At 46.5% G+C, this 26,039-nt stretch overlaps 2 protein-coding genes across 3 annotated transcripts in view; both read left to right on the forward strand.

The window, feature by feature from the left end:
• Positions 1 to 14,241, forward strand: part of PIGR (polymeric immunoglobulin receptor) — a 24,988-nt gene extending 10,747 nt beyond the window's left edge. Inside the window, exons 2-11 of the mRNA XM_019546881.1 lie at positions 3,636 to 3,732; positions 4,958 to 5,290; positions 5,655 to 5,978; positions 7,145 to 7,468; positions 7,987 to 8,301; positions 9,260 to 9,386; positions 10,631 to 10,740; positions 11,162 to 11,290; positions 12,312 to 12,367; positions 13,551 to 14,241. Coding sequence (XP_019402426.1) covers positions 3,675 to 3,732; positions 4,958 to 5,290; positions 5,655 to 5,978; positions 7,145 to 7,468; positions 7,987 to 8,301; positions 9,260 to 9,386; positions 10,631 to 10,740; positions 11,162 to 11,290; positions 12,312 to 12,367; positions 13,551 to 13,646 — 1,872 coding nt within the window. The 5' untranslated portion in view covers positions 3,636 to 3,674 and the 3' untranslated portion in view covers positions 13,647 to 14,241. The remainder of the gene's footprint in view (positions 1 to 3,635; positions 3,733 to 4,957; positions 5,291 to 5,654; positions 5,979 to 7,144; positions 7,469 to 7,986; positions 8,302 to 9,259; positions 9,387 to 10,630; positions 10,741 to 11,161; positions 11,291 to 12,311; positions 12,368 to 13,550) is intronic.
• Positions 14,242 to 15,911: 1,670 nt separating this feature from the next.
• Positions 15,912 to 26,039, forward strand: part of LOC109317922 (fas apoptotic inhibitory molecule 3-like) — a 16,336-nt gene continuing 6,208 nt past the window's right edge. Inside the window, exons 1-6 of one of the 2 annotated variants that reach the window (XM_019546890.1) lie at positions 15,912 to 16,038; positions 17,536 to 17,865; positions 18,041 to 18,166; positions 20,039 to 20,246; positions 20,418 to 20,533; positions 21,321 to 21,440. In XM_019546890.1, the coding sequence (XP_019402435.1) occupies positions 16,002 to 16,038; positions 17,536 to 17,865; positions 18,041 to 18,166; positions 20,039 to 20,246; positions 20,418 to 20,533; positions 21,321 to 21,440 (937 nt within the window). In that variant the 5' untranslated portion in view covers positions 15,912 to 16,001. The remainder of the gene's footprint in view (positions 16,039 to 17,535; positions 17,866 to 18,040; positions 18,167 to 20,038; positions 20,247 to 20,417; positions 20,534 to 21,320; positions 21,441 to 26,039) is intronic. The other variant, XM_019546891.1, reaches the window with a different exon arrangement.

Below are 26,039 nucleotides of genomic sequence, written 5' to 3' on the forward strand. Positions count from 1 at the left end.
GCTTTTAGAAGGGATTAGCCAAGCACTAATGAGAGGGTGGGCAGAAAAGTCCCCTATGTCAGGTTATCCCCCTGAAGCCTCCTGCCGGGTCAAAGACAGCTTTACTGTCGACTGCAGAGGGGTAAAGATTTCCACTCCCCACCCCCAACCCCGCCATATTTATTAGTGGGGGAAGGCTCTTTCTCCTCTTGTTCTCCTGCCAAACCTGGATAGAAAAAAATCCTCTTTGCTGTTGAGCTGCAAGGTACATTATGGGCACAAACGCACCTCACTCGACAGAGACCTTTTCGGTGTCCTCCGTCACCATTTCCTGCATTCACTGCAGTGAGCTGCTGATGCAGGGCTTGCCTCAGGCTGGCTTTGCTCAAAGTGCTGTCCCAGCAACGGCAGCCGGGCCGGGTACAGACATTACACTTTTACCGGTATAAGGGAGCCTGACTGGAACACAGACGTGGCTTTCCCCCATGATTTAGCCCTCTTGGGTCCCATTTGCAGCTGCCTCACTTTTTCACCCTCCCCCTGTTTGGGAGCCCCTGCTCTGCACAAGCAGGCACGTTTAGCTCGTTTTAGTTGTACTTACTCTCCCCTTCCTACCAGCGCTGTGATAGCTTCCTTTCTCCGGTGCTCTGAAGTTCAGTCTTACTTGGATCATAGGCAGCAAATCCACCAGCAAATGGTCTTCGGTGGCATCACCGAGTGACGAGACCTTCCAGCAACAGAGGACTGAGAAACTTCTCTTGCAGCAGCCTGGCTGGTCCGGGATAGTGTAAACTTAGCAGCAAACCCTTCTGCTGTGCTATGTCCCAACCTGGGAAATGGCCTCACTCCTGGGTATGGCATGTGATGAACAGCAGAAGAGGGGCTTTCCAGTAACATTAAGTCTAAGGTTTGGTCTTTGCTTTTATGATGGAGGCTCTGGACAGAAAGCGGATTTACGCATTGGATAATTGTACCTGCTTGGACTTGTTATGTGGGGAAGTTTTCTCTATACATAACAATAACTGTGGTAAAGAGATAGGACTAAATCGGTGATAGGGCTTGACAGAGTAATGCAGCGGTTGTTCCAGTCATAATAAAGGTGTTTGCATGTACATGCATGCACATACAGGTCCTGAAAAGCCCCAGTACACACACAGATGATGAGAGGCAATTAGCACAGCAGAGGCGTGCAAACCGCAAAATTACATCAATGCTGTCTTCCTCATGTCAGGGCGCAGCTTTACTGCAACCAATTCGCACACAGTTACTGATGCTCCTTTGCTACCTAAGAAATATCTACAATAAAAAAATCCCAGAACAGTGGTCTGTGAAGGAGTCCATCTAGCTAGTAATGCCCCAGGTTTCTCATCCCCTACTCGCTTCATCTCCTTCGGGTTCTCTAATCTTTTTGGCAAAGAAAGAAAGTGAATGATCAGAGGTGCCAGCTTTTCCCCACCTCTCCCAGGCCAGAGAAGTACAAGGCCTCCTAGGCCAGCTCCAAAAAGATGTTGTAACTGCTGTAAGCAGCAGGGTCCTTCTTTTGAGTTGTGTCATTCACTTTCTACAGTTAAGCGGGCCATGTTTATCTTACTGGCTTCTTCTGGGATGACTATCGAAGGGCATTTTTCATGTTCTGGGAGTTAATTATTAGTCGCAGCCGAATAGCCCTTGAGCAATTAGATACAGCAGCAGGAAGAAGAAAGCACAACAGAATACCTTTCATTTCTACAAGGAAATAAAAGCCCTTTTCTCTGCTGGGAATTACCCTGTATAAAATAAATCTTGTCACTTGATACGTGGAAAACAAACCCCTCTGGCTGTTTGCATAAAACTTTTCTTGGCATCCTTCTTATTCTCTGAAACCTGGGATCACTGGATGGGTCAATGATCGTGCATAACAGATATACCTGCACACATGCACACTCCCCATGCCCGTGCATGCCCCGGCCATCCAGTGTGTTCAATTCAGGGAGGGGAAAATGGGTTTAAAGACTTAAGAACCTCAGCCCCCTTCAGGCTGTCATTGCATCCGGAGTCCAAGCCACTGGGAGGCTCAGAAATATTTGACTCTGCCGGTGGCCTCACGTCACTAAATCTGCCCCCGTGTTTGTCATGGTTTATCCTGCATCTCTAATCGCTTTCAAGAGATGTTGAGGAAAATAAAATAAAATAAAATAAAATAAAAGGGAGTGTGGGGGAGAAGGGAAATAGTTTTTATGCTTTGAGCTGCATCTCTGATTGAAAGGCAGAGGAGCAAAGATCATAAAATCAAACAGAGCCTCAGACCAGGAACTCGCAGCTACGGGAACAGGTTTTTAAGGGGTGGTTTTGGCAGGTGCTGAGGTGTCAAGTGCACAATCTTTCCTTCCACTGAGTGAACGGTGTTAAAAGGCAGAAAGGAAAAGCCAAGATGCTAAGCTCTTCAGCAGGGCTTTCGTTCTCAGGTGGCCCGGACTTGCAGGATCTCGGCCGAGGGTGCAGAGATCTCGGGCTGGCTCAAACAATCACCAGATTTCTGAGCTGTTTTGGATGCAGGTCTGAGCTCAACTTGTAAGAAGCCTTGATGTTAGCAGGAAAGAGGGATCCTGTTTTTATTATGGATTTGGAATATTGAAAGTGTGGGGCCGGCTTGGATCAGGCCTGTCCCTCATTGCAGGTGAAACACCTGCTCGATGCCAATACTTTTCTGCACGGTAAAAGTGGCTAGGATAGCAGGTGGTCTGTGTAACAAAATGACTGCAAGAATAGGATGGGAAGCCCAATATTTCAGTGCTGCAGGCTTCCATGACAAAATTGAGACGCTGCTTTATAAATACTGGCAGGTTTTAACAATACGCAACAGTTGGCCTTTGTATGTGGGATAAATAGGCACGCGATAGCTATTGTAAAGGCACTGCCCACGTGGAGAACAGGGAAAGCCACCATGTCAATCTGTTTTCCAGGCAAAGACGGCACCTAGCGTCCAAAAAAATGACCATCCGAATGTGAAATTGTGTGACCCGCGATTAGTCCCCTGGAGCAAGTCCCATCACTGGTGTCCCGGGCAAACCTTGGGCTGGGCAAAGATCTACAGCACACTTCTTCTGCAAGGAGTCAGTTCACTCCAGGGACATGGCAGGTGCCAAGGCTGCCCAGAGCGGACCGTTTCCAGGTCTGAGTGTCCAGCTGGACGCTTGAAGAGCCCAGGCGCCGGACGGTCCTTCTGCAGGCCAGCACCGCCCTCTGCTGGCCTGACTCAGACCTTCCTGAACCATCTCTGCCGGGAATTTATCCACTGATAATAGCGGGGGGGAAAAACACCTTATAGACAGTAATTGCAACAATGCTGGCTGGGCGGCTGGTAAAGATTGTTATCCTCATTTCGACCTATCTGCAGGTTGCAAAAGGACTTAACAGTAGAGCCAAGAACAGCTACCCCAAGCCCCCTTCCACTGCTCCAAACACCACCTCCCACTGTTTTAATGTTGCGTTTCCCTTAGGTTCAAGTGGGCCGGCACGCCTGTTTCTGGTGACACTTGATCGACTCCAGGCCTGTGGTTTAGCTGAGGACTCGCGTGTCTGTAACATGCATAGATTCAACAAGAGGTTCCTTTAACATCTAAATGTTAATGATCCAACTCAATCAAATGTAACCTTCTGATTGTGGTTATTTACAGGTTTCTGCCCCTTGGAAGAGCCCGGGGTATGAAAGAAAAATGACTTTCCTAGTGTTCATCTTCTTGCTCGCCCTCGTCCAGACTGAGGCTGTAGGAAGTAAGTAGCTGAACAAGTGGACGGTACGCTAGAAGTGGCCGAGTTGCGTCACAGCAGACACTTGGCATCCGCAGCCATTGCACAGATGTACGTTAGCGATATCTGTCAATGGACACCATAAAGGGGAATGCTTTCCACAACCCATGCTGATGTCTCAGCGATAGCCTTGCGAAGCATTCATTCAGCATGAAGTCCATTCAGCTGCTGTGTCAGACCTTTTGGTTTTCCTATCTGTGGATCCTCATCTCTTCAGGGTGGAACTAGGACTGACATCTCTTAGGAATTTAATTAAGTGACACCCAACAGTTTTGGCCCTGAACTTCACAGCAATGCTTGTGCCATTTCACAGTTTCGGTTCCATACACTGGGTTTCGTTTCAAATTTTAGGCCCAAGAAGACTTGAAATCCCAACGCAAAACTTAGCCAGTCACATACAGATTGGCCTTGGCCCAAAATACCATTCAAGTTTAGCCTTGTGCCCCTTAAATGTAAAGTCAGCCCCAGGCTCTCTCGAAACACAAGACCTACAGAAGGTCCCAAAAGATTCTTAAACCTCAGTTAAGCTTTGGATGAAACCTGACCAGAGTTCTGGGGCTTGCAACAAAATCACCAGGCAAAACTACCAGTAAGAAGTCGTTGCCTTGGCGTGTCTGGGAATTTCAGCTATATTCTAGCTTGAGCCTTGCTTGGAAGAGTTATCACAACAGTGACTGTCCTTCCAGCTATGCAGTCTCCGTGTCTTCAGGCCATTCCAAGGTCACAAGAGGGTTAAAGGTGAAAAAGCAAGGTGAGCAGGGAAAAACCCCCAAAGAAACAAACTGCAGCAGGCAAAGTAAAGATTTGACTTGCTTCTGTCTTTATGTAAACCAGTTTGACCACCACAAGTATCTATTACTCTCTGTTGCCCACTCATTTTCGCAACGCTTACAGAAAGAAAAACAGTTAAGGTACCAGGCTAGAATACAAAAGAGCCGTGTTTACTTTCTGATTCTGCCACATGTTCTCTATTTGGCCTTGGACAAGTCACTTAATCCTTCCTTTCTCAGTCTTGCTGACTTAGGCTGTCAGCTTTTCTGGACAGAAATGGCTTCTTTCTATATGTCTGCAGCTGCGTTCCTAGCTCTGTGGGGCGCCCATCTCAGCTGAGGCCAGTAGGTGCGTAATATAATAACAAAATGACTTTACTTGCAGCAGTTATCGTGCAACGTGTGTTTCCTTTTCCCAGTTAGAAGTACCATATTTGGACCAAGGATCGTGACCGGACTGGTTGGAGGATCGGTTACAGTGCGATGCTTCTACCCTGACACCTCTGTAAACAGGCATGACAGGAAGTACTGGTGCAAAGAATCAACAAGGCGATGCGAGACAATAGTTTCTTCCAACGGCTATGTTCATCCTAAATATCAAGACAGAGCAAACCTCACCGACTACCCCGACCAAGGCATCTTCGTCGTGACCATGTCTAACCTGGAACAGAAAGATATGGGCGCTTATAAATGCGGCATTGGTATAAGTATGAGGGGACTCAACTTCAGAGTCGAAGTGGATGTGATTCAAGGTACTGTGGCCTCCAGGCTGGTTGAAATCATTATTTTTCCTTTTCTCTCCTTCTACAGTGCCTGTCATTTTCGAGATTACAGCAGGACTATAGCAGGGTTTTCTGCAGCGGGCACAGCAAAGCAGGGGGTGGCATGGTGCGGAGTGGTGCTGTTTAGGTAGGCTAGTACGGAAAGACACAGTGATGTGCGCGGGGGTACAGTTCAGCGAGATACCCTATACTGTAGCAAGGTCTGGGGTAGCCCTGGAAAGCACAGCAGCCCATGCTACAGTAATGCCGCCACGTGATAGAGCCAGGCGTAGAATAGCGCGGTAAGTGCAGGCCATATGGGTACCGGCTGCTGACTGATTTCTCGTTCACCCAGAATCGCCTCTGCCTAGCGAAGCCCAACTCTTCTACGTTGAGGAGGGAGGTTCTGTGACCATGGACTGTGACTTTGGGGAGCAACACGCTAGCGACAGGAAATACTTGTGCAAGATGGGGAGAACGGGCTGCTCCCCTGTGATCGACACGTATGGAGTTACCGGCGAGCCCTACAAAGGGAGAACGTTGCTGACCAATCAGCAAAGCCCAGGGTCATTCCGCATCATTATAGGCTACCTGAAGCCACAAGACTCGGGGATCTATTTGTGCGGCGTTGGGAACAACGGGGGAAAAACCCAGGAAATGGATTTACACGTCTATGTAGGTAAGTGTTGAAGAGGGCCTGTGTATGATTTCAGCCACTCCCCACAGTCTCGTATTCTGTTTTCCTTCGTGTTTGGGCTGGAAGGGGCTGCAGGAGGTCATCTGGTCCCACTCCCTCCTCCAGGCAGGGTCATTCCTATTTAAACTACTTTATACAAGTGCTGGTGGAGCCTGCTCTAACACACTTCCAAACAGAGACCCCTCAGCCTCTCTGAGTCGCTTGCTTCAATACTTGACCACCCTTATAGTGAGAAAGTTTCTCCTAGCATCCAACCTAAATTTCCCTTGCTGCAATTCCCATCACTCCTTGTCCTGTTTCCTGCAGCCACAGAGACTAGTCTATCAATCATATGTCTTCTACTTTTAACCACCCTGAGGTCTTCTCTTCTCCACACTAAACAATCCCAGTCCTTTCACCCGTTCCTCCTCTTTAAAAACTCATTCATGTCCATTAACTTTACAGACAAAAAATTAAGTGCTGTTCATCCATTTGCTATTTTACTCAGGCATTCACATAGCAAGGAGCAAATCCCTGCTCGAACCATCTTACTGCTTATTTTCCATACTGATTTGTAACGGGGAAGTGGAGGGGTGGGAACAAAATGCATTTTTGGACCAAGTAACTATGCCACATCTCTAAGCAGTCCTTAGAAATACCGTGTAAGGACTTTAGAGATGACTCATTTGAGCCCACATACACCCTATTCCCTTCACAATCCTAAACTCACTCCCTTTGTCCAGTCTGGTTTCAAATGTCTCCTATCAGGGGTTTCCACTGCTCCCTTCATGACAGTACTGCATGGAGGAGATCTGCCCATTGCAAGTTTGCCTCAGTCCTTCATTCAGGATGAGCTTCCAAAGGACAAGTGCAAAGAGCCGACAAGCCAAAGGGTATTTCTTTGCCCAACTGCTGCCACTCATATAGCTGTTACCATTTGCTTTGCTGTGTACAGAAACCCTGAAGTTTTGGGAGGGTGCTCTTGATCTTCTATTATGCACTTGGCTTTCAAGTGCAGTCACCATGCTTCTCATCCATCAGACATGTTAAAAATTAAGCAATAAGAAAGCCAATATAGCTGGTGTCCTTGTTTTAACACGGCCCAGCCCACACCACATGGATATCATCTCAGGGTGACTAACTGCATTCCTTGCACTTGGTTTCTCCAGGAACATCTATTCCCCAGGGGCCACAGGTAATAAAAGGAGTCAGAGGTGGTTCTGTAGCTGTTGAATGCCACTATGATCCACGAGGGACGTACACAGTCAAGTACTGGTGCAAATGGAGAAAACAAGGATGCACCGACATAATAAGGAGTGATGGGTTTGTCACAGAAGCGTACGAAGGACTGATAGCCATGTACGATGATCGGAAAAATGGAACGTTTACCATAATAATGAATGATTTGAAAGAGAGCGATGCGGGGTATTACTGGTGTATGACCGCTGGAGACAAGGAAAGGAAAGCTTCCAAGGAGCTGAAGATTGTAAATGGTACGAGAATGGGTGTTAGTGACTCCTCTCTCAGCCAGCAAAAGGCATACAGGGCATTTCATCCATTCTTAATCCCAGAGCAAAGAGCAGAGCTGTATCTTTTTTTGAGGAGAAAGCCCTTTTCTCATTTGTAGCTTCTTAAGCTGAATGGGCGATGCTTTAACATTTAAAAAGGTTTAAGTTTGAGTGGGGGGGGTTGTTATGATTTTTCAACCGAAGCGTTTGAAAATGTTTGAAACATTTTCTCACCCCCCACCAAAAGTTCTCACTATTTTTCTACCAAAGTTTTCATCAATTTTCAAATTTTCCTAACAGAAATCTCTTTTGTGTCTTATAAAAACTCAGCAAGGCCATAGGAGTATCTATTCATGACCTTTACTGTTATGAGAGCAAAGTAAAGTGTTTCCTCTCATGGGCATATTCTTCAGATGGCTATTCAGGCTTATTCATGCTTTGCTGGTACCAGGTTTCAATCGCGCGAGTCATTAACAGCCTCGTTTGTGTTTTCTCTCCAACAGGGATGCCTGGGTTAACGGGAGAGAAGGAAGTCAGTGCAGTGGTTGGTGCACCCCTCACTCTAACTTGCTCTTATCCGTGCAAATACTATTCCTTTCAGAAATTTTGGTGCAAGTGGAATAATACTAGCTGCCAGCCTCTCATCTCATATGAGCAAAACCAAACCGGCCGTGTTGTTGACTGCAACCAGGACAACAGAACCTTTTCCCTCAAATTTGACCACGTGGCACAGACAGACCAGGGGTGGTATTGGTGTGGAGTGAGCCGCAACGGTCACTATGGGGAAACGCTGGCGGTGAACGTGCAAGTACGAGGAGGTGAGCTCTACTACAGATTTCTCAACAAAAAAACCAGGCGAGAATTTCTGTGCAGCTACAAACGCTCACCCGTAACGGTGTCTTTCCCTCGAGAAAGAGTGATTGCAAACTCTAGGCTACACCACTTCAGAGCACAAACTCTTCCATGCTGAATGAACAAGGCTCTGTTTACCCAGCTGCTCAGACCTTACTATATTCCTACAATTTATCTGTGGGTCCTGGGCCTCCTCCACTTCCAGATTATACTTTTACACCCCTTCCACATTGGAGTCCTCTTTTAATAACAATTGCCCCTGATGTGCTGCTATTTATATATGTTTTACAAGAACATTTAAAAGGCATATTCGTGATCAGAGGCCCGGTGTGTTAGGGGCTGTTGCACACACTCGTAGTAAGCGACACTCCTGAAGCTTTTAATTCGAACAGATTAGAAAACAAAAAGAGAGCAAGGAAGGCTGGTTGCTATCCCTGTTTTACAGATGAAGGACTCTTTCGCAACTCTGAGCACATTTAAAAGGAAGGTGTTGGGAATATGCAGGAAAATTGGAAAAAACCCAAACCTGATGTTCACGTCTTAATGTGCAATATTAGGAAACGAAACAATCTAGAAGTAAAAGGGGCAGTTTGGTTTCACTGTCCTCACCTAACGAAGCGCAAAGAGTAAATGGAACTTGGAAAGTATATATTTATATTTGTCTTTAAGAAGAGTGCCAAGATTATCACATGTGGCCATTGGGTAAAAGTTTCACTTAAGTCCCATTTTTTAAAGTCCTAAACAAGTCAAAGCCATACTAAATCTCAAGGAGAATATTCTGAGAAATCAGACTTAGTCACATTTTGATGAAGTCACCTATTACTGATGCATAAAAATGCTGACCTTCTATTGGGTCTCTCTCTCTCTCTCCCCCCTCCACCCCTGCACTCTGATACTCAATGTGAATATCTCAAATCCACCTAGCAATCCTCAGAACTGCAGACGAAGGACTGATAGACAACACTAATCTCGAGGAAGACACTGGAAATGGTGTTACTCCTGAACATGTTGTTCCTGAAAACAGAGCGGTACAAGTAGACTCTGAAAAAAGGTGAGTCTCTCAAAGTCTGTTCTGTTTATTAAAGGCACGTCTCACCGGGGGTCAAAGGACCTTAAGGGTGCTAGGACGACTCCTGTTCCCCACTATTATGTGATCTAGCTGTTGCATTTTAACCAAGGTCACCTGACAAATCCAGTTCCGATTGGCTAGGTTCATAGAAACCCACTGCTTTACTTAAGGAAGCTTTATAAATATGTGACTAATTATTCATTATTGGGAGAGTCACTGCCCCAGTGATCTCTGTCAACCAGATATGATGAGAAATAGGAGTAGCACTAATTTTTCAAAATAAATACAAGAATATGTGAAATCATACTCTAGAAACTTTAATAAGCATTCAAAATATTGACAGTAAATGGTTAGAAATGCAGTATAGGACATTAAGAGGCTATATTGTGATTAAAATACCACCGTCTACAACAGCTATCCAGTCACCTGATCTAGGGATAATAGCGTATTATCACCTCTGCGTTTTCAAAATTATTCTTTCTTCCTTCTTCTGCTTCTTATTCTTCATTCTTATGCTTGGCTCCAGTATTGCTCATTAAAGTTAATGTAGTCTTCATTTCCCCCTCCACTTGCATCAATATTTAGGCTTACATTTCCCTCAAAAATATTAGGGAAGGGCAAGTAGTTTGGATAAAAGTAAGACTTCCCCAACTCCGTATTTGATTTTGAAACTTGTTCTAGGCATTGAGTGTTCAGCGCCAGGCAGTGGCAAAGTGCTGGACAACTGTGTCATGTCTTCCAGGGAGATTTTGCCCATAAAATAACTTTGGGTCATTTTTACAAGGTTGAGATAAACAGCCAAATCCTGAATGCTCTCAGCTCCAATTTTTGTTTTTAAACTTGTACCTATTGTTTCTTAAGATGCCACTTGCCATGTACTGACTGTCCCAAGGGTTTACGTGAAATATGGGACACAGGTGTTTTTCAAGTTAGAAGAGCAGGCTGGAAACCATGGAACCAAGGTTCTTGTCTTGGCTACTATATTCATTCCCTTCCATTTTGAAGCAAGGGGTTTTACCTTTCCATGCCTCAGTACTCCACTTGCAAAATGAGGATAAACTTGCTTCACAAGGCTGCTAATGGTTTCTGCAGCACTCTGGAGCCTTGCGAGTGGTGTGAAAGCAATGATCCCCCTTGATTTTGAATGCAGCAGTTCTAGGAATGATTTCTTTCCACTATTAAGTGTTCTTTTGTGAGTAACTAATGCTCAGTTCCTCCCTTTCTAGCTCTGGACAAAGTCAAGTGCTTGTCCCAGTTCTGGCTGTTATTGGTGGTCTGCTCCTGATCCTGGCTTTGGCCTTTGCTGTGTTTAGATATAGGACCGTGAACAGATCAGGTAAGTCCTACACCCTCTAATAATCTTTCAGGTAAGGGAAAGATGGACATTTAGGGGCAGATGACACATACAGCACCTCCACTGACCACAGCAGCTCCTATCACACTGCCCCACCAGAGGGTTTGAACCCTGGGGGTCAAAGCTAGCATGAACTCCATGGAAAGCACTGCTAGGAAAGTGTAGAAGAGTCAGGACAGGCCTAAGCAACAGGACTGCATCGCAGAGCACTTGACATAACTAACTGACCCCATCTTCAGCCTTAAGGTAGGTCCCAAGTGGCTCAGATAAACATCTCAGGGCTTGAAACAGTGAACGCTTGAGTTTTTGCAGGGTGCTTTAATAAAGCCAAGAGTTGGACATGGTTACAAGTGGAATTATAAAACAGAAAATAATAATATGCTATCCCCTCCTCTCCTAACAGACCTGGTATCAGTTGGAAGCTACAGGACTAACATCAGTATGTCAGAGTTTGAGAATGCCAAAGAGCATGGAGCAAATGATAACGTATTTATGAGAGAGACTCAGGAGACCCAGATTGGGGGAATGGATGGTAAGTTGCTGATTAAAACTGTTACCCATGATGTGTCTAGAGAGATAGAAAGTAGTCTTAGAGATATTGTATGTATAGGGGATTGTGTATTGAGGCTGTTGGGCATAGAAAAGACCTTACAATGGTATGACTGTCCAGTTACCCGACTGCCCAAGTCCTGCCTATCATTGCACGTGTTCTTTTTATATTGAAACTTGAACTAAATGATCATTAACAACTTACATCCTTGGATCTCAGAACACCTTACAGAGGAAGTCTATCAAATTTGGCATTTGATCCAACTTGCATTCAGGCAATCAGCTGAGGTAGCCTAGCTCTGGGCTGGTGTGATAAGTCGCAGAAGGGGCAAGACTAGGCTCACAGCTTTCTGCAAAGGATGCCCAGGGCCTCTTCTCCCTCCCTGGGGTGCAAACCAAAAAAATACGCTTCTAATTTATGCACTGCAGCAAATGTGAACTGAATAAGCTGTGGCAGATTCAAGGTGTTGCTCACAGAGAGGTTCTGCCTGCAAGTGCTTACACTGCAGAAACACAAACAGCTACAGCCAGGACCTTCAGTCTCCAGGCCTGTGATAGCCAAGCCCCGATATTTGGTTGAATTTACCATTGGCTGAATGACAAGCAGAGACTTTCAGCATTTAACCAACTGCAGGTGAGAGCAATAGAGTCACCAGCAATTATGATCTTCATAAAGAGAAAATTAAAGCCTGCTAAAGAAATGAGAAGGACTTCTACCCTAGAAATCAGGCAGCTGCCCTGCTTCCAGCAAGAAAGAAGGCGTGTAATGCCAACACAGCGCAGCTCTTATTTTGTTAGGGGAAGGGTGATAGAGCAGTTATGGCTCTTCTAACGCTGGAGCCGCTCCTACGTGGTGCTATTTGAATTCTGGAAGCTGACAAACAGAAGAGCACGTGCCCTGCACCTCAGTAGCAGTGCAGCATATAGGAGCTAATGAGTGAGCGTGTCATGACCCAAGCTATATTCCTTCCTGCCCGGCACCCTAATGCCTCCTCTTCTTTCAGAGTTCATAACTACTGCTGGCACTGAAGAGGTAGAGGAGCCAAAGAAGGCAAAAAGGGTAAGTAAGCCCAGAATAGAGTCCTGTACCTCCCAGACTAGCACAACCCCGGTCTTCCCTTCAGTGGCAAAAGCTTCCATAACCCACAATGTGCCCTATTTATGGGCTCTGCCTTCTCAGTGACCACCTCATTATGCATCTCAGCTGTGGCACACTCAGCTTTTGCACAGGAGATTGAGCCCTGCCTGGCACCTGCATTGTGGCAAGGAACAAAATAGCAGCCAGTTTGCTTTGATGTGTGAGTGCAGTTCAGCTTGAAGGGGGAGCAGGATGTTATTGTTCTCAAAGCCTGAATCTCAGTGAAGAAACTCAAATGCAAAGCAGCTTCCTTCCTTTTAAATCAGATAGTTTACTGAAGCTGGGCTCAGATAGTGGGGACTAGAAGTCAGTGCTCCTGCCTCATATTGCAAAGTTTACCATTAACTCTGCGTGTGTTCCCCAGCAAGTCACTTCCCCTTGCTACGACTTTGCCACCTGTAAAAGGAGATGATGCCATCTGTAGTATTTTGGGGCACAGTTGTATATTATTATGCTTCCAGATTTGAGCTGCTGTTAAAAAGACCCATAGCATAAAACTTTAAGCAGCCTAACAATCCACGGTGCCAGGAGAGCAACAGTTAAACAAACAGCAGACAAACCTCTGTTCCCTCCTAAAAACTCCTTCCCAACCTTTATCAAATAAAGATGCTTCTTCATCCTCCCTGGAAGATTTTGGTCCCCCAGAGAAGCTAGGATAGGGAAGAAATTCCACCGTTCTCACAGAGCATGCCTTTTTATCCTCTGTTCACTAACCATGCTTGTACATTTTTTCCACTATGCTTAAAAGAAAGTTAGTACAAGAAGGCAAAGTGTTTATTACAATGGTGTGGAAAATCCAGGAGTTTGTGGCCTTTGCTATAAAACAGGCAAATCTAATGCCACTGTTAATGCCCATAAAGCAGGCAGGCAGGGACAAGGGTGTTTCAAAGAACTGTAAGTTTCCAAAAGTCTAGATACTTCCCCAAAGTTTCTCAACCTCTTTAGTGGGCGACAGTGTGACCAAGGGATTCTCTCCATCTTCGTGTGTCTGCTACATCTGATTGCGGTCTACACCTCCCTACCTATGCTGTTTTTTGTGGAAAGCTCTAAATCGCGGTGTTTGAGTCCCTGCCAATAGTCATGCGATTCCTGTTCTTTCACTTAGGGATCTAAGGAGGAGGCTGATGTTGCCTACAGCACGTTCCTGCTTCAGACGAACAACATTGCTCAGGAGCATACTGCTGAGGACAGTAATACTTAGCAACTGAACGCCTAAGGTGACCTGGTGCAACTGTTTCTGAAGAAGATACAAGCAGGAAGTCCTTATGATTGAAGACAACACTATCTGCATAATCACTCACCACCAGATCAGCCAGCCATGCCGTTTATTACTGTGACAAACGTTTCAATGCATTTTGATCACTTAGTACAGCAAGAATGTCTTACTCCAGCATTGAGAGATGATTTAACGAGGATGTTTTGGTTCAAAACTGGGTTGGATTTGGGGAGATGAACTCTCAAAATGCTGCTGGGTTTTTTTGTTTGTTTGTTTGTTTTTTAAGGGTAAAGGGCCTTGGTGTTTAGCAACTTCATGAAATAAAAATATCTTTGATTTTTGATAGTCCAAATATAGGTCTTTCCAAGTTTACCAGGTCACTGCGATGGCAAAGGGCTGAAAATGTACTTAACAATTTCATCTGATCTTATACCAACCTGGAAATATTTTAGATCAATGCGACACTCCTTTGATTCCTGTGAACTTTTCTAATCAATAGGGCACTGACTATATGCCAGACAAGTAGCCTGAAATTTTTGTATTCTCAACCAATAAAGACTGATTGGCTTCCAGCAGATCACTTATTCTGTACCAGCTCTGATATTGTACGGGGTAAGTGCAATGGAGAGGGGGCTGTATTAGCGGAGAAGAAGCCACGGCACTGAGAGCGGAGGGAGAAGTTTTACAGAAGCAGGACGCGGACTGCTGTGGTTCCCCGGTTTACCTGTGGCAGGTTAGGGCGATGCCGTGTCAGGGTTGATGGTAGTCTGATGTCGAGTTTTGACCATGGTCATATGGGATGGTTTGTATAGGGATGATCCTGCTTCAGGCCAGGGGTTGGACTAGATGACCTCTGGAGGTCCCTTCCAGCCCTGCTTCTCTACCACTCTCAAGTGGCTTGACTCCTACTCAAAGGCCTGATCTGTAAGCAATCAAAAGCCCTCCCAAAACGTCCTTGTCTTAGGCCTGCAGGGGTTCATTTCCCCGTCAGAACAGCGATAGAAACAAGGAGGTGTTGCTGCCCTGATGGCAATGGACTCACACAGGCAGGAACCTGGTGCAAGTGGGAGAAAACTCAGCTCGTAGGTTTAAATGAAAATATTCGGTCAGGCTCTCAGCGCCTCGAGGCTCCATCTCAAGGCCTGTATGGTTCACTGTTACTTCCGGACCTTGCCCGCCGTGCACTTGAGCATTGTGGTTTGCCAGCAGATAACAGGGGGTTGCACGGCTGCTCGGCTCAGGGGATGGGACGAGGTCTACAGTAATACCGAAATGAGGGAAGGAGGCAGCCCTGCCTCAGAGCACCTGCTCCAGTGCACATGAGGGCTGTGTTTGTGACTGTACTGCACAGCGTGAGCAAAAATAACCCAGGGGGTTTCTTGGTTTGTTTTTATTTTAAGTAACATTGACTGGTTTCTCACGCCCTCTAAAATCAACATAAATACACACTGGGCCGTGCCCGCCGCAGGCCCCACGTGGACTGCCCTGCTCACTCCTTCGGTGAAAACATTGGGTGGAGATAGATAATGTTGCCCTTCTTTGCAATAAGAAAGCAATTCATCTCCAGGTGGTACTAAGCTGACAGTCCTTGGGTCTTGAAACCATGGAGGAGCCCCAGTAGGAGCAGCAAGGGCGGGAGATGCCTTCTAAAAATAAGCCCTCGGGCCTGGGGACCAGGCATGAAAGGGCTGCTGTCCTCTTAATGTAGTCCCTTTCCCTTTTCTCTTCTGTGCTCCCCACCCCAGCTTCCCCCAATATTTTTCCCAATGGCTTTTCTCTGGGGCACCCTACTCCACCGTTTCCCTTACGCGACATCCAAGACCAATCCAAATTCAAGTCCGAACAGAAGTTACGTTATCTCGGTCCCCTGGATCACGGCAAACTCAGCCACACCCGTCATGGGAGTTGTGACGCAGCAGGACTAGCTCGGTGGAGCAAGTGCCAAACTCCTCCATTCCTTTGACCCTCTTGTGTTTTTAGGGGCATCCCTAAAACCCCCACACATCTGGCTGGCGCAGGGGCTGTGTAAGACGAAATTCTAAGGAAATACATCATTCATCCTGAGCGTAGCCTCACAAGAGGGTTACACCTAGGATGAATTTGGCTGAGTATAATCTATTTTGAACCTTACTATAAGACTTCCTTTGTGGTTTGCATACTGCTTGTATGGAGAGGAAGGGGTTGATACAGAACCATACCCCAACCAGGTTCCTCCTTTTTTGCTCTATTTCTTTCCGTTTCCGGAAACACATAGCACAAGGAACCGAGACGGTATCGCTGTGTGCGCTCTGCTTTCACTGTACTTCACTTCTGGGAGCTCTCGTTTCACAAAGAGAGAGAATGGACTTCATCAGTGTATTCTTTTTCTTGGTGCAAGGTAAGAGCTGCATTGATTAAAAAGCATATTCAGGATTTAAAAGGGATCTAATCAAAGGGAACACAGCTATTGCTTTTCATTTTTGCTTTTACGTGGAAGGTGCCTAGAGCTAAACAACCAAGTGGGCCTGTTTCCTTGGAGCGTAAATCAGAAAGGGGTCTTCTTTCCCCCTCCAAGACTTTCTCTTGTGAATTTTTTTACCCTGTGCCCTTCTGGGAGAACAGGCACAGATAGCCGAGTAAGTCTGAAATGTCAGGTTTGTCTGGTGGTAATATTTCTGCAGGTTTCCCAGAAGAGTGAATAGCTTGAAACCTTTGCATTTTTAAGGATGAAGAATGATTTCTTTTTAGCAATATTTATCACAGAAGTTTTGTTGTTTTTTTGTAAACTGTGATGCGGGAGAAAGGCACTATATTATGTCCTAAAGGGACGTGTCTCCTTAGGGACAGGCTTGGGACGTGTCTCATTAGCAGAGAAGTGAAGTCCAGATGTGAGAACCGTCATGTTTACAGGCAAGGAGAGTTCAAACAAGTGCTCCCCGTGACCTGCAATGCTTCAATCAAACAGCAAAATAAAGGTGCACCTTATCGACTAACTGAATCCAAGATGCATGAAGCTTCTTTCATCAGATGTTATGAAAGGACAAGCAGGTCTCTGATTCAGTTAGTTGGTAACGTGCACCTCTCCATTGCCATCTGCTTCAGATGAACACAGCTAACTGCATCTCTCCGAACTACTTTGGAGACCCATGGGGTGGAAGAGACAGGAACCAACCCATTTGAGGACATACGATGTTGGGCAGGGGAACTTTGTGTCTCTGTAGGCTCTCCGTATTTTCTCAGTGATGAAAATATCCTGCTCCTGGTTTTTTGAATCTCGCTTCTTCAGGAATTAGGATCTTAAAGGGCTTGCAGGGAATCCCTGCTTTTAGAAATATTGGGTGAGAATTTCAAAAGCACCTTAGTGACTTGGAAGTGCTGACTTCCCATGGGATCACACTCCTAGGGCAGTGGGTACCGATGAAACTCCCCATTTTCAAAACGCCGTGTTGAAACTCAGGTTGAGACAGTCATTTCCTTTGAGAATGTGCTTGGGGCTGATTTTCCTTTACATTAGCAACATAACCCCTTTTAACATAACCTATGATACAGGTACAATCCAATTTACACATCTGTAGATGTCCAAATCATTGTTTTCCCCCTTATTTCAGTTATCTCCTGTTAGCTAGCGCATGCTAAGAGCACAGCAGCTTTCCTAGCAAGGACACACCTGAAGTATAGAGCACTACAACAAGAATGGGATACAGCTGAGACCTGCCAATGCGCATGGGAGAAATGGATTTTGTTATGGGTGGAACCGAGTGGGAGAAAGGCCGGGGGCGGGATGGGTTTCTGCAGCGCTGGTTGGGAACAGAGATAAAAAACACAGTCCTATGCGATGCTCTGCTTTAGTGTCAATGAAAATCAGGTCCGGTGACTCTCAACTCTTTGCCCTCAGTTTCAAGTGCATTCAGACTCAGTACTGTGATCAGTTGGCGTGGACGCTCTGTCACTATAAAGTGTCCCACAGAAGACCAGAACATGAGAAAATTCTGGTGCAAACGGAGCAATGAAGGGGATTGTATCACCATCATCTCCACTTCACCGTTCACCCATGACAGATACAAAGACCGAGTATCCCTCACAAACTTGCCCAAGAAAGGGATGTTTCAAATAGAAATGAGGAGCCTGGAGGAGCTGGATGCTGGGCGGTACAGTTGTGGGATTGGAAAGACAAACAACAGAGCCAGTACATGGACCCTCGTAGTGGACCTGAAAGTTTTTGACGGTACAGTATTGTTCTGGGTGCTGCAGTGTGTACAGGACGTGTGTCTGCAGCGCAGGTGTACCCTGTGGGTGCAGCCACACTGATGGGGCACCAGCGCCTCGTGCACACTCTGCCTGCCCAGCAGTGTAACAGTGTGCCACGGCCCTAAGCATGCACTGGTTTGTATTCCATGTAGAGAAAGCTCTGTTTGGATCAAGCCTTCTGGTGCCTGCTGAATCCCCGAGGCATGACACCCGCCGTGTGATAAGTCTTGTCCAGACGCTACCACGGAGACAACCAAGCCAAGCTCCTGCCACTCAAGGTAATGTCAACCTCATCCCCCTCTTCATTTTAATGGGTTGGGGCTGGAGAACTGGCTCTAACAGGCCCTCGGCTCTTTTCTAGCAAGAGCGAGCACAAGGAGGTCGTCTGTGTGCGAAATGTGGGTTGCAGCTACCTGAGCTGAGCCTGCTGGGTGCTTTTCAGAGCTCCTCTCATCATCCCAGCTTTGACTCTCACTTTAAAATGAGGACCATCCCCGTTTCAAGTGTTGAGGAAAGGAGGAATAGGGCAGTAAGATCATCCCTATCTGTCCATGTGCCTCTCTAACCCAGGAACGCTTACACCCTAACTGACTCTCTGGCATGCCTGAGCACCTTATAATACTTAATCAAGAAAAGCATTCACAAAGCCTAAATACTCAGATATGTATCTATGTTCCCACAAAGGAAGACGCTGCTCACAACTCAACGTTATTTTTTTTGTACTGTCTCTATGTTCAAACACGTCGCGACCGCAGCAGCTGCTGCCTGCAACAGAGGCACTCCAAGAGCTTTGTTTGCAGGGCTTGGTACTATTTTCCCTTCTCTGCAATGCTCCAGCACAAGGGCCAGGTGGTGCTATGCAACACGCAGCCCTCCCCAATAGCTCTTGTTTCCACCACGTCTTCCCCTGGGGCTGTTGGCTGAGGAAAAGGCAGACCTGGCTCTGTTTCAGAGATTGCACGCAGTGTAACTCTGCTTTCTACTCCCATTGGGACCGGTCTCTGGAGTCGGGCCATTAAAATCAGGGGAGTCACACAGATGTAAACTGGGGGGGACATAGAGGCGCTTCAGCCTGGTGAGCAAGGCATTGGCGTAAGGCTCAGGGGGTCTGTCAGCATGTCTTAGCCGGTGCACAATAATTTATATTGGCTGAGGATCGGCCCCTGGGGTTTGCAGCTCTACCACTGGCCTAGCGGGTAACTTCAGGCTGTTCACGTCACCTGTGCCTCAGGTTCCCTGTCTGCAAGAGGGAGATAACCATGGGACTTCCGCGGTAAGGTGTTCTGAGATCCAGGGATGTAAGTCGTTAATAAGAAGTATTTCTTATGAGTTATTAGCAGAGTGAGACTGCAGGCGTTCCCCCGAGTTCAAGAAGGTAGCGTTTGCTGTAAACATCTGTGCAGGTCACAAATAACATCCTCTGACCGACACTGCCGGGCTGTGGCCTTCCAATTAGTGCCTTTCATCCTAGTGATCAAACGAGGCGAATCTCAGTTCCACTCACGCGGCCGTGCCAGGGTAGGAGAAGAGGAAGTGAAAGCAGGATGTTGCTCAAGAGCTTTATATTTTTAAAATTTGCCCACCTCCGATTTTGGTTTCACTCGGTCAGTCAGGTAGCACTGTCAATCTGGCGGATGCCTGTCACTGCTGTCACCTCTCTGTTTTCTTTCCACGTTCACGGTCTCCACCCGCGGCTGCGCTCCATCGCACTGCCACTCCGCCCGCGCTTCTGCTTACTTCGGTGTAAACCCAGGTCACACCCCGATGTCAATGGTGTGTCTCGAGATCTATACCATTGTAAGCGAGCACAGCACTGGCCCCTCACACTCAGCCCTCATCTGGACTGGGGCATTGGCTAGGAAATCAATCAATCAATCAATCAAGAAAAAAAGAAATTGCAAGGAAAAAAAAATGCAGCAGCGGTTAATTTGAATGTACTTCAAACTGAAGTGTGTTATTCCTGCGCACTTCCGGCAGCTGCATCATAACAAACCCTGCTTTTAACAGCAGCAGGGATCAATTCTTTTTTTCCTTTATCACAACGCAGTAAATGGACGGAGCCTTGTATAGCAAACAGCTTCTTTTAATTAACTTTTCTCCCAGTTGCTTGGGGGTTCATTAGGATCAGGCTGTGCTGTGCTTTCCTCTAGCCACCAAGCCAGCCCAAATCACGGCGCAAAGAAAGGCAACATCTATTTCGCCCGTGGCATCAAGGCCCAGCTCCACTACAGGCACTACGAGCACACCCGCGAGAGTCACAAGCAGCCCTATTGCCTACGACACAACTGGGAGCATGACCCAGGGAGTCATGTGGGGTCCCAGGACAAACAACTTTGCTCGCCGCCACTATCCTAAAAGGTGAGTTCCAGCAGTTTCCTCCATCACCGATTTGTGTACAATTAACCCTCCCCAAAATGACATCACTCCTCAGGTCCCATAATTATGTCTTGACATAGAAGCTGTTTGGGTGGGGAGTGGATCTGCGTGTTAGAACTGGCACTAAAACCACTTCCTCCTCTGACTTCCCAGCCCTGTGACGCGCAAACGGAAAGATAACTTTCATATCCTGATAAGCGTTATCCTGGTAATTCCGGTGCTAATGGCTTCTCTCTTAATGGTGAGGAAACTACTACGATGGAAGAAAGGTAAGTAAAAAGCAGCCTAAAACAAAGAGTGCGTGCCACTGTGCGGTACTAAGAACAGAAAGGATCGTTTCCATTTGAAGAGAACTTTCTTTTCTCTTCCAAAAAATGTGGGTTTCTGCTTTAGATACAGTCACAGCATTCATTTGATTTCCCCCAAGAGGCAAGGAATTTTATTTTTCACTGTCAACATGGTAGGCAGCCCTAGAAGCAGTATAGTAACCTGGATACAATTCACAAATACTGGCAAAAATAGCTGCTTTTTTGGCTGCAATGGCATGCCCTTCCTCTTGGCATCTGAGCCCTTCCAGTAGTACTTTAAGTGATGTAGCTACCAAGTACAGCAAACCATTGCCAACTTCTCACCTGGCCTCACCTCCAGAGAACAGCTGGACAGTCAACAAAACAATTTCCAGTGAGGCTTGAAACCTGGGCCCTGCCCTTCCGTTCTGTGTCCCGTTGCCATCTCGGGGACGGGCGGGCTGTATTTCAATGACGTTTAAAGAAGCAACTTGTAATCCGTACAATAATGCCTAATGAACAGAGTCTTGGCCCAGAAATGGCTCTGGCAGCACCGTTTTGTACCTGCTTTAGGGCTTGATCTGGAGAAGTGCTGAGTGTGCATGACTTCCATTAATGGGACATGCACACGTTTGGTACTTCTGAAGTTTCGACCATTAGCTTATTGCAGTATCCTGAATCATAAACCATCCACACATTTAGCTTTTGGCATGATTTGAAGGCAGTCAGTGTGCTGCCATTGCTATCGACACGTTTGGATCTTTCCAAGAAGCAGTTTCCAATGGGACCCGTGAAATAAGCCAGAGGCTGAGCGCCCTCGAACGTCTCCAAGGACAGGGTGGAGCAGAGAATATCTACAGTGCGTGTCCCCGGCTGCCTCGGCAGAGCGGTAAGTTCCCCCGCCTTGTTAGTTATTCCCCACCTCTGCTCTTGCTAATCTGTAGCAGGGGTTCACCAGTGCTCAGTGGGCAGAGGGTGACTCGACTTCCAGGGACACCAGTGCAAGGCTGGACTAGTTCCCTAAAATCTCTGGATTAACCTGGGCTTTCAGCAGTGAAAGCAGAACACTCCTCAGTATCTAATATCACAAGAAGAAAAATACACACGGCTTTGGCTGGTGTACATAGTTTCTAGGGTCGGAAGGGACCTGAGCAGATCATTGCCAAGCACTTGCAAGCTGGTTATGGAGCTGTCCTCAAATACCCTGGTAACTCCTCTCCTCTGGCTCATACAGCACATGCCTCTTACGCTGCTAAAGCACTTGGCTGCAGTACAAGGTGCTCCTAAGCTCAGCCAGAGCCTGATGGAACCTGTCTTGCTCCTTCCTTCCCCGCCTTTTGTTCACAAAAATTACCAAAGCAAAGTTGCACAACAGGACAAATAAGCGTTGGTGCTGCGGAAGGGGAAAGAAAGTGGATGGGCTAATTATAGCAACGTGCCTCATCTGGCTGCCAGAGCACCTGGGTAGGCCAGGAAAGGGCAGAAAGGCGTCAAGCGAGGGCTCTCCTGGGCCGCGGTGGTGGAGAGCACCGACCACTGAGGTGCAGAACGAGCCCCTGCAACAGACCCAAACTCAAATGGCCCGTAGGGGACAGACCTGGGGAATTAATGCTGGGGACTGCCTACTCCAAGCCAGGGGAGCGTATGTACACTATATAGTTTACAATGCAGTTTACATCAGAGGAAGTGCATTCCTACCTGCATTCCCCAACCACTCTCAGGGCAAAGGCCTGTGAGAAGTCTTGCACCAGGCTCTGATGTTCGGCCCGCTCAGGCGCTGCTGAATTGACAGAAGGGATAAATGCCTAGGCCCATTATTAAGACTAAAGTGACCACGTAACTGCAGCTATTAGTCTAGCTGTTACACAAGACATTTTATAGATCCATTTCAAAACCTGGAAGCACGCTGGAAGCCAGGGAAGTGGCTGCAGAGAAGGGGCAAGATGCTTCAAACACCAGGAGAGAGCCAAATAGACTGGATAGATTGCACCAAAAATGCTCCTGATGGACTCTAAGGCAGCAAACTAGGTGAGACCGCCTTTTGCTGGTGGCCCAGCCAGAAAAGCTTGTGCATTCAGGCTGATTTTGGGAAGTACAGCAGACAAAAACACACTGAAACCTTTCAGCAGGCACAATTTGATTCATGGTTGGCCTGGTCAGCATGTGCTACATCTAAAACATACATTATAGCTCATGTACTTGAGCGGAGAACAGCACTGCTGAACGGTGGGACAGATGCTCCTGGGTACACGGCCACCGCATTCTGGTTGAGTTCAGCAGCAGATGCCTAAATACCGGTGAGGACCTGGACATTTGGATCTGAGGAACTAGGGAACCTGGTTATTCCCCAGCTGAGCTCAAGTCAGCATGAGGTTGCTTGTGACCCACCCACAACTGAAAGAGAACAACATGGAAACAGTAGGAAGTGTATAAATAGGTTAGGAGTCTATTTTAGGCACTCTCGCTCTCTCCCTCTCCTGTCATTTCACTAGGAATTTGTCTGTCTCCAGGATAATTAGGCAAGCAGAGTCATTCACAATTACCTGAGCTGTCAGCTGCAGATGCCTGATAATATCCAGATGAGTCCGACTTCTCATCATACCCGTTTCCTCCTCTGACGCTTTCCCAAGCAGTTGTGCTGGTGCTTCTGCATTGCATCACCCACCACTTCCTTTAGGCCATAGTGACATTTCAGCTCACGGCTCAGAAGCTACAGAGCCGTTAACACCCATGTCATCTTTTCCATACGCCAGAGGGGTGGGTGGATATTGCAGTCTGTTTGGACAGCAGGACCTGTGTCAATCTGACCAGGGAGAGAGAGCCCCGAGCCGTGGGATTTGCTATGCATCATGGGACATTGCATGGTGAACCAAACAGGAAGCTCCCAGGGACTGGGACCTATATTTAGTCCTTGTTTCAGTAAGGAATCCTCTCCTGATTCCATGGAAGTTGACTCGGGTGTAAATCTGTGACAATTTACACCTGAATCAACTTGCCATACCATTCAGTGGATTCGAAATACAGCCCATCCCATTGACTTTGCTCCTATGTTTTCAGCCAAAGTACATGCATCAGGTCTTGAGTCAATCCAACCTTGATGTAACCTCACTTAAGTCACACCAGAGGAGTGCATGTGTGGTCCAGCAAGAGTGAAATACCAATAGCTTAAAAAAAAATGACTTAATGTTATTCCTGCAGACTCTGCAGGAATATTCACTGCTGCCCCTGCCCCGGTTCCAAGCGGCAACAGAAGTGGGAAAACTGAAATACTGCACATGTGAAAAGAGAGACAGGGAGTGCATCTACACATGCGTTTACTCTGCATTAAATGTACTGTGCAGTGACTTACTGCACAGTAAGCGGTTTTTAGTTCAGCGTCTCCATGTGCAGCCGTTAAAGTGAAGTAATACTGCGTCTGGACAGACTTGGGACTGAAGTTCGTCCCAAGTCAGTCCGCACACACTGTGCTATTCCGCAGTAAGGAGAAGTTAGACAAGCAACTACAGCAATAGGAAGCAGCTTGTGTACTTGCAAGGTGTGCGACAGTTAAGGACAGTTCATCTTTGTGTGACAGTGTTCCAGCTGCGAGGGCAATGAAGCTCTAGGAGGGTGTAGATCACAATAAGCTAATAATACAATAGTCATACTAATAAAATGAAGCCACAGCTCTCATGGTTGTTTAGAAATGATGTCTGCATGGCTATCTCCTTTTTTTTTTTTTACAAATGGAGGAATGCGACATGCAGTGATGTAACATGGTACCAGAGACATTAAGGATAATCGGTAACCTAGCCTTGGAACAGCATGTTCGCTACAGTTGATTATCTAGAGATTTGTCCAGCCGAGTTTAAATAACCCTACTGATGGGGGCTTCGGTTCCTTACATTATTCTATTGCCTAAGAAATCTGAAACTAGGGATGTTTTTCTGAAACTCAGCTTCAATTTAGCTTATTCAATTCAATCTTCTTTGTCCATATGTCACCATGGAACTCCGTTTTCTTTCCCTTCCTACAGTGAAAACCGAACCCTCTGGATCAATGGCAAAACTCCTATATATTTCATAACACTGAGATTTTATACTTTTCAGTTATTTCAGGCAGTAGAGCCGATAGATTTTTAGCTTACCATCTTCTCTAAACTTTTTTTTTAAGGCTATGCTATTCCTCCGATCCCAATATCGTGTTTATTGTTTTTCCTTGAGTTCCCCCTAAAGTGTCATTATTTTTTTTATATGAGGTATGTCAAACTAAATGCAATGGCCGAGTAGTAGTCACCCGGTCAGTACAGAGAGGGAACATCCCCAATCTGATATGAACAAAGTCTGCCAGCAGCTGACCAGCTTCACGCGCGCGCGCGCGCGCGCACGCGTGTGTGTGTGTCACTTTCTCTAAGTGTTAATAGACATAACTTCAAGCACCACAGCCCTTTGCAGCACCTTGTGAAACTCAGTGCCAGATTTTTATAACCAGATGCTTTTCTGCTATAGCCTCAAGCCTTAAGAGGCACATGACCTGGACATATCCAAGACCTTGGAGTTTTGCAGTCTAGGACTTGGAGGCAGCTCCATCCTGATCTCTAATTGTTTCCAGTTTCTATTGCTTTTCCATCCAAATGCCATGAACCAAAACATTTAAAACACAGGGAAAATCACTGCTGTTTACGTTGGAGCAAAGCTGAGTCTGTTGATGGACGATATGGTAGACCCTATCAACCGCTAAACAAAAGCAAGGCATCCTTGTGCAATGATCCAGTAATTAGAGAAGCTGGAAAATTATACTAATATAATAATGAATTCAGATTAGTGACAGAGCCACAATGTGTTAGTAGGACATAGGTTAAAGTAGATGGGAATTAAAACTTATTTCAGGACCAGTAGATAGGATGTGTGCGTGGGTATTTCCAGAACTGGTTTGTTTCCTATCCAGTGGAGCCACCCCTGCATTATACATCCTGTTGCTTTCCTCCTCCTCTTTTTCCCCAGTCAAGCTGGATCCATATCCAGAGACTGATGCTGTGGGAGAAGACAGGAAACGTACCAAACTTACTTAGTGTGCAAGCCCGAGCTTCTCTCTGCTGGCAGTAACTCAAAGTCGGTACCGAGTCGTTGGATGTTCCAACAGGCTCTTCAGTCCTGGATGAGGCAGGGAAGGCATGCCCTTTCAGAACAGCTTAAGGCAAGCTGGAGAATTGCAATTCAATTAATTTCTGACAACGTTTACATCATCGGCACTCATCCGCACTAGCGACAGAATGGAAGTTTGGTATTTTCCTTTTCCTGCTCGGAGGCGTGTCCATTCAGACACCAGCGGGATTTTTTCCACATTTGTAAAACTCTTTAGTCGTCACATCCTCTTGCCAGCCATGCATTTTTGAGAGGCAGGAAGCACTAATTCTAGACACTTCCACTAACAGCAAAGATTTGCTTCATAGATTCATAGATTCATAGATGCTAGGGTCGGAAGGGACCTCAACAGATCATCGAGTCCG

The sequence above is a fragment of the Crocodylus porosus genome, unplaced genomic scaffold (assembly GCF_001723895.1).
Source record: "Crocodylus porosus isolate Cpor-Errol unplaced genomic scaffold, CroPor_comp1, whole genome shotgun sequence".
Classification (NCBI taxonomy): Eukaryota; Metazoa; Chordata; order Crocodylia; family Crocodylidae; genus Crocodylus; species Crocodylus porosus.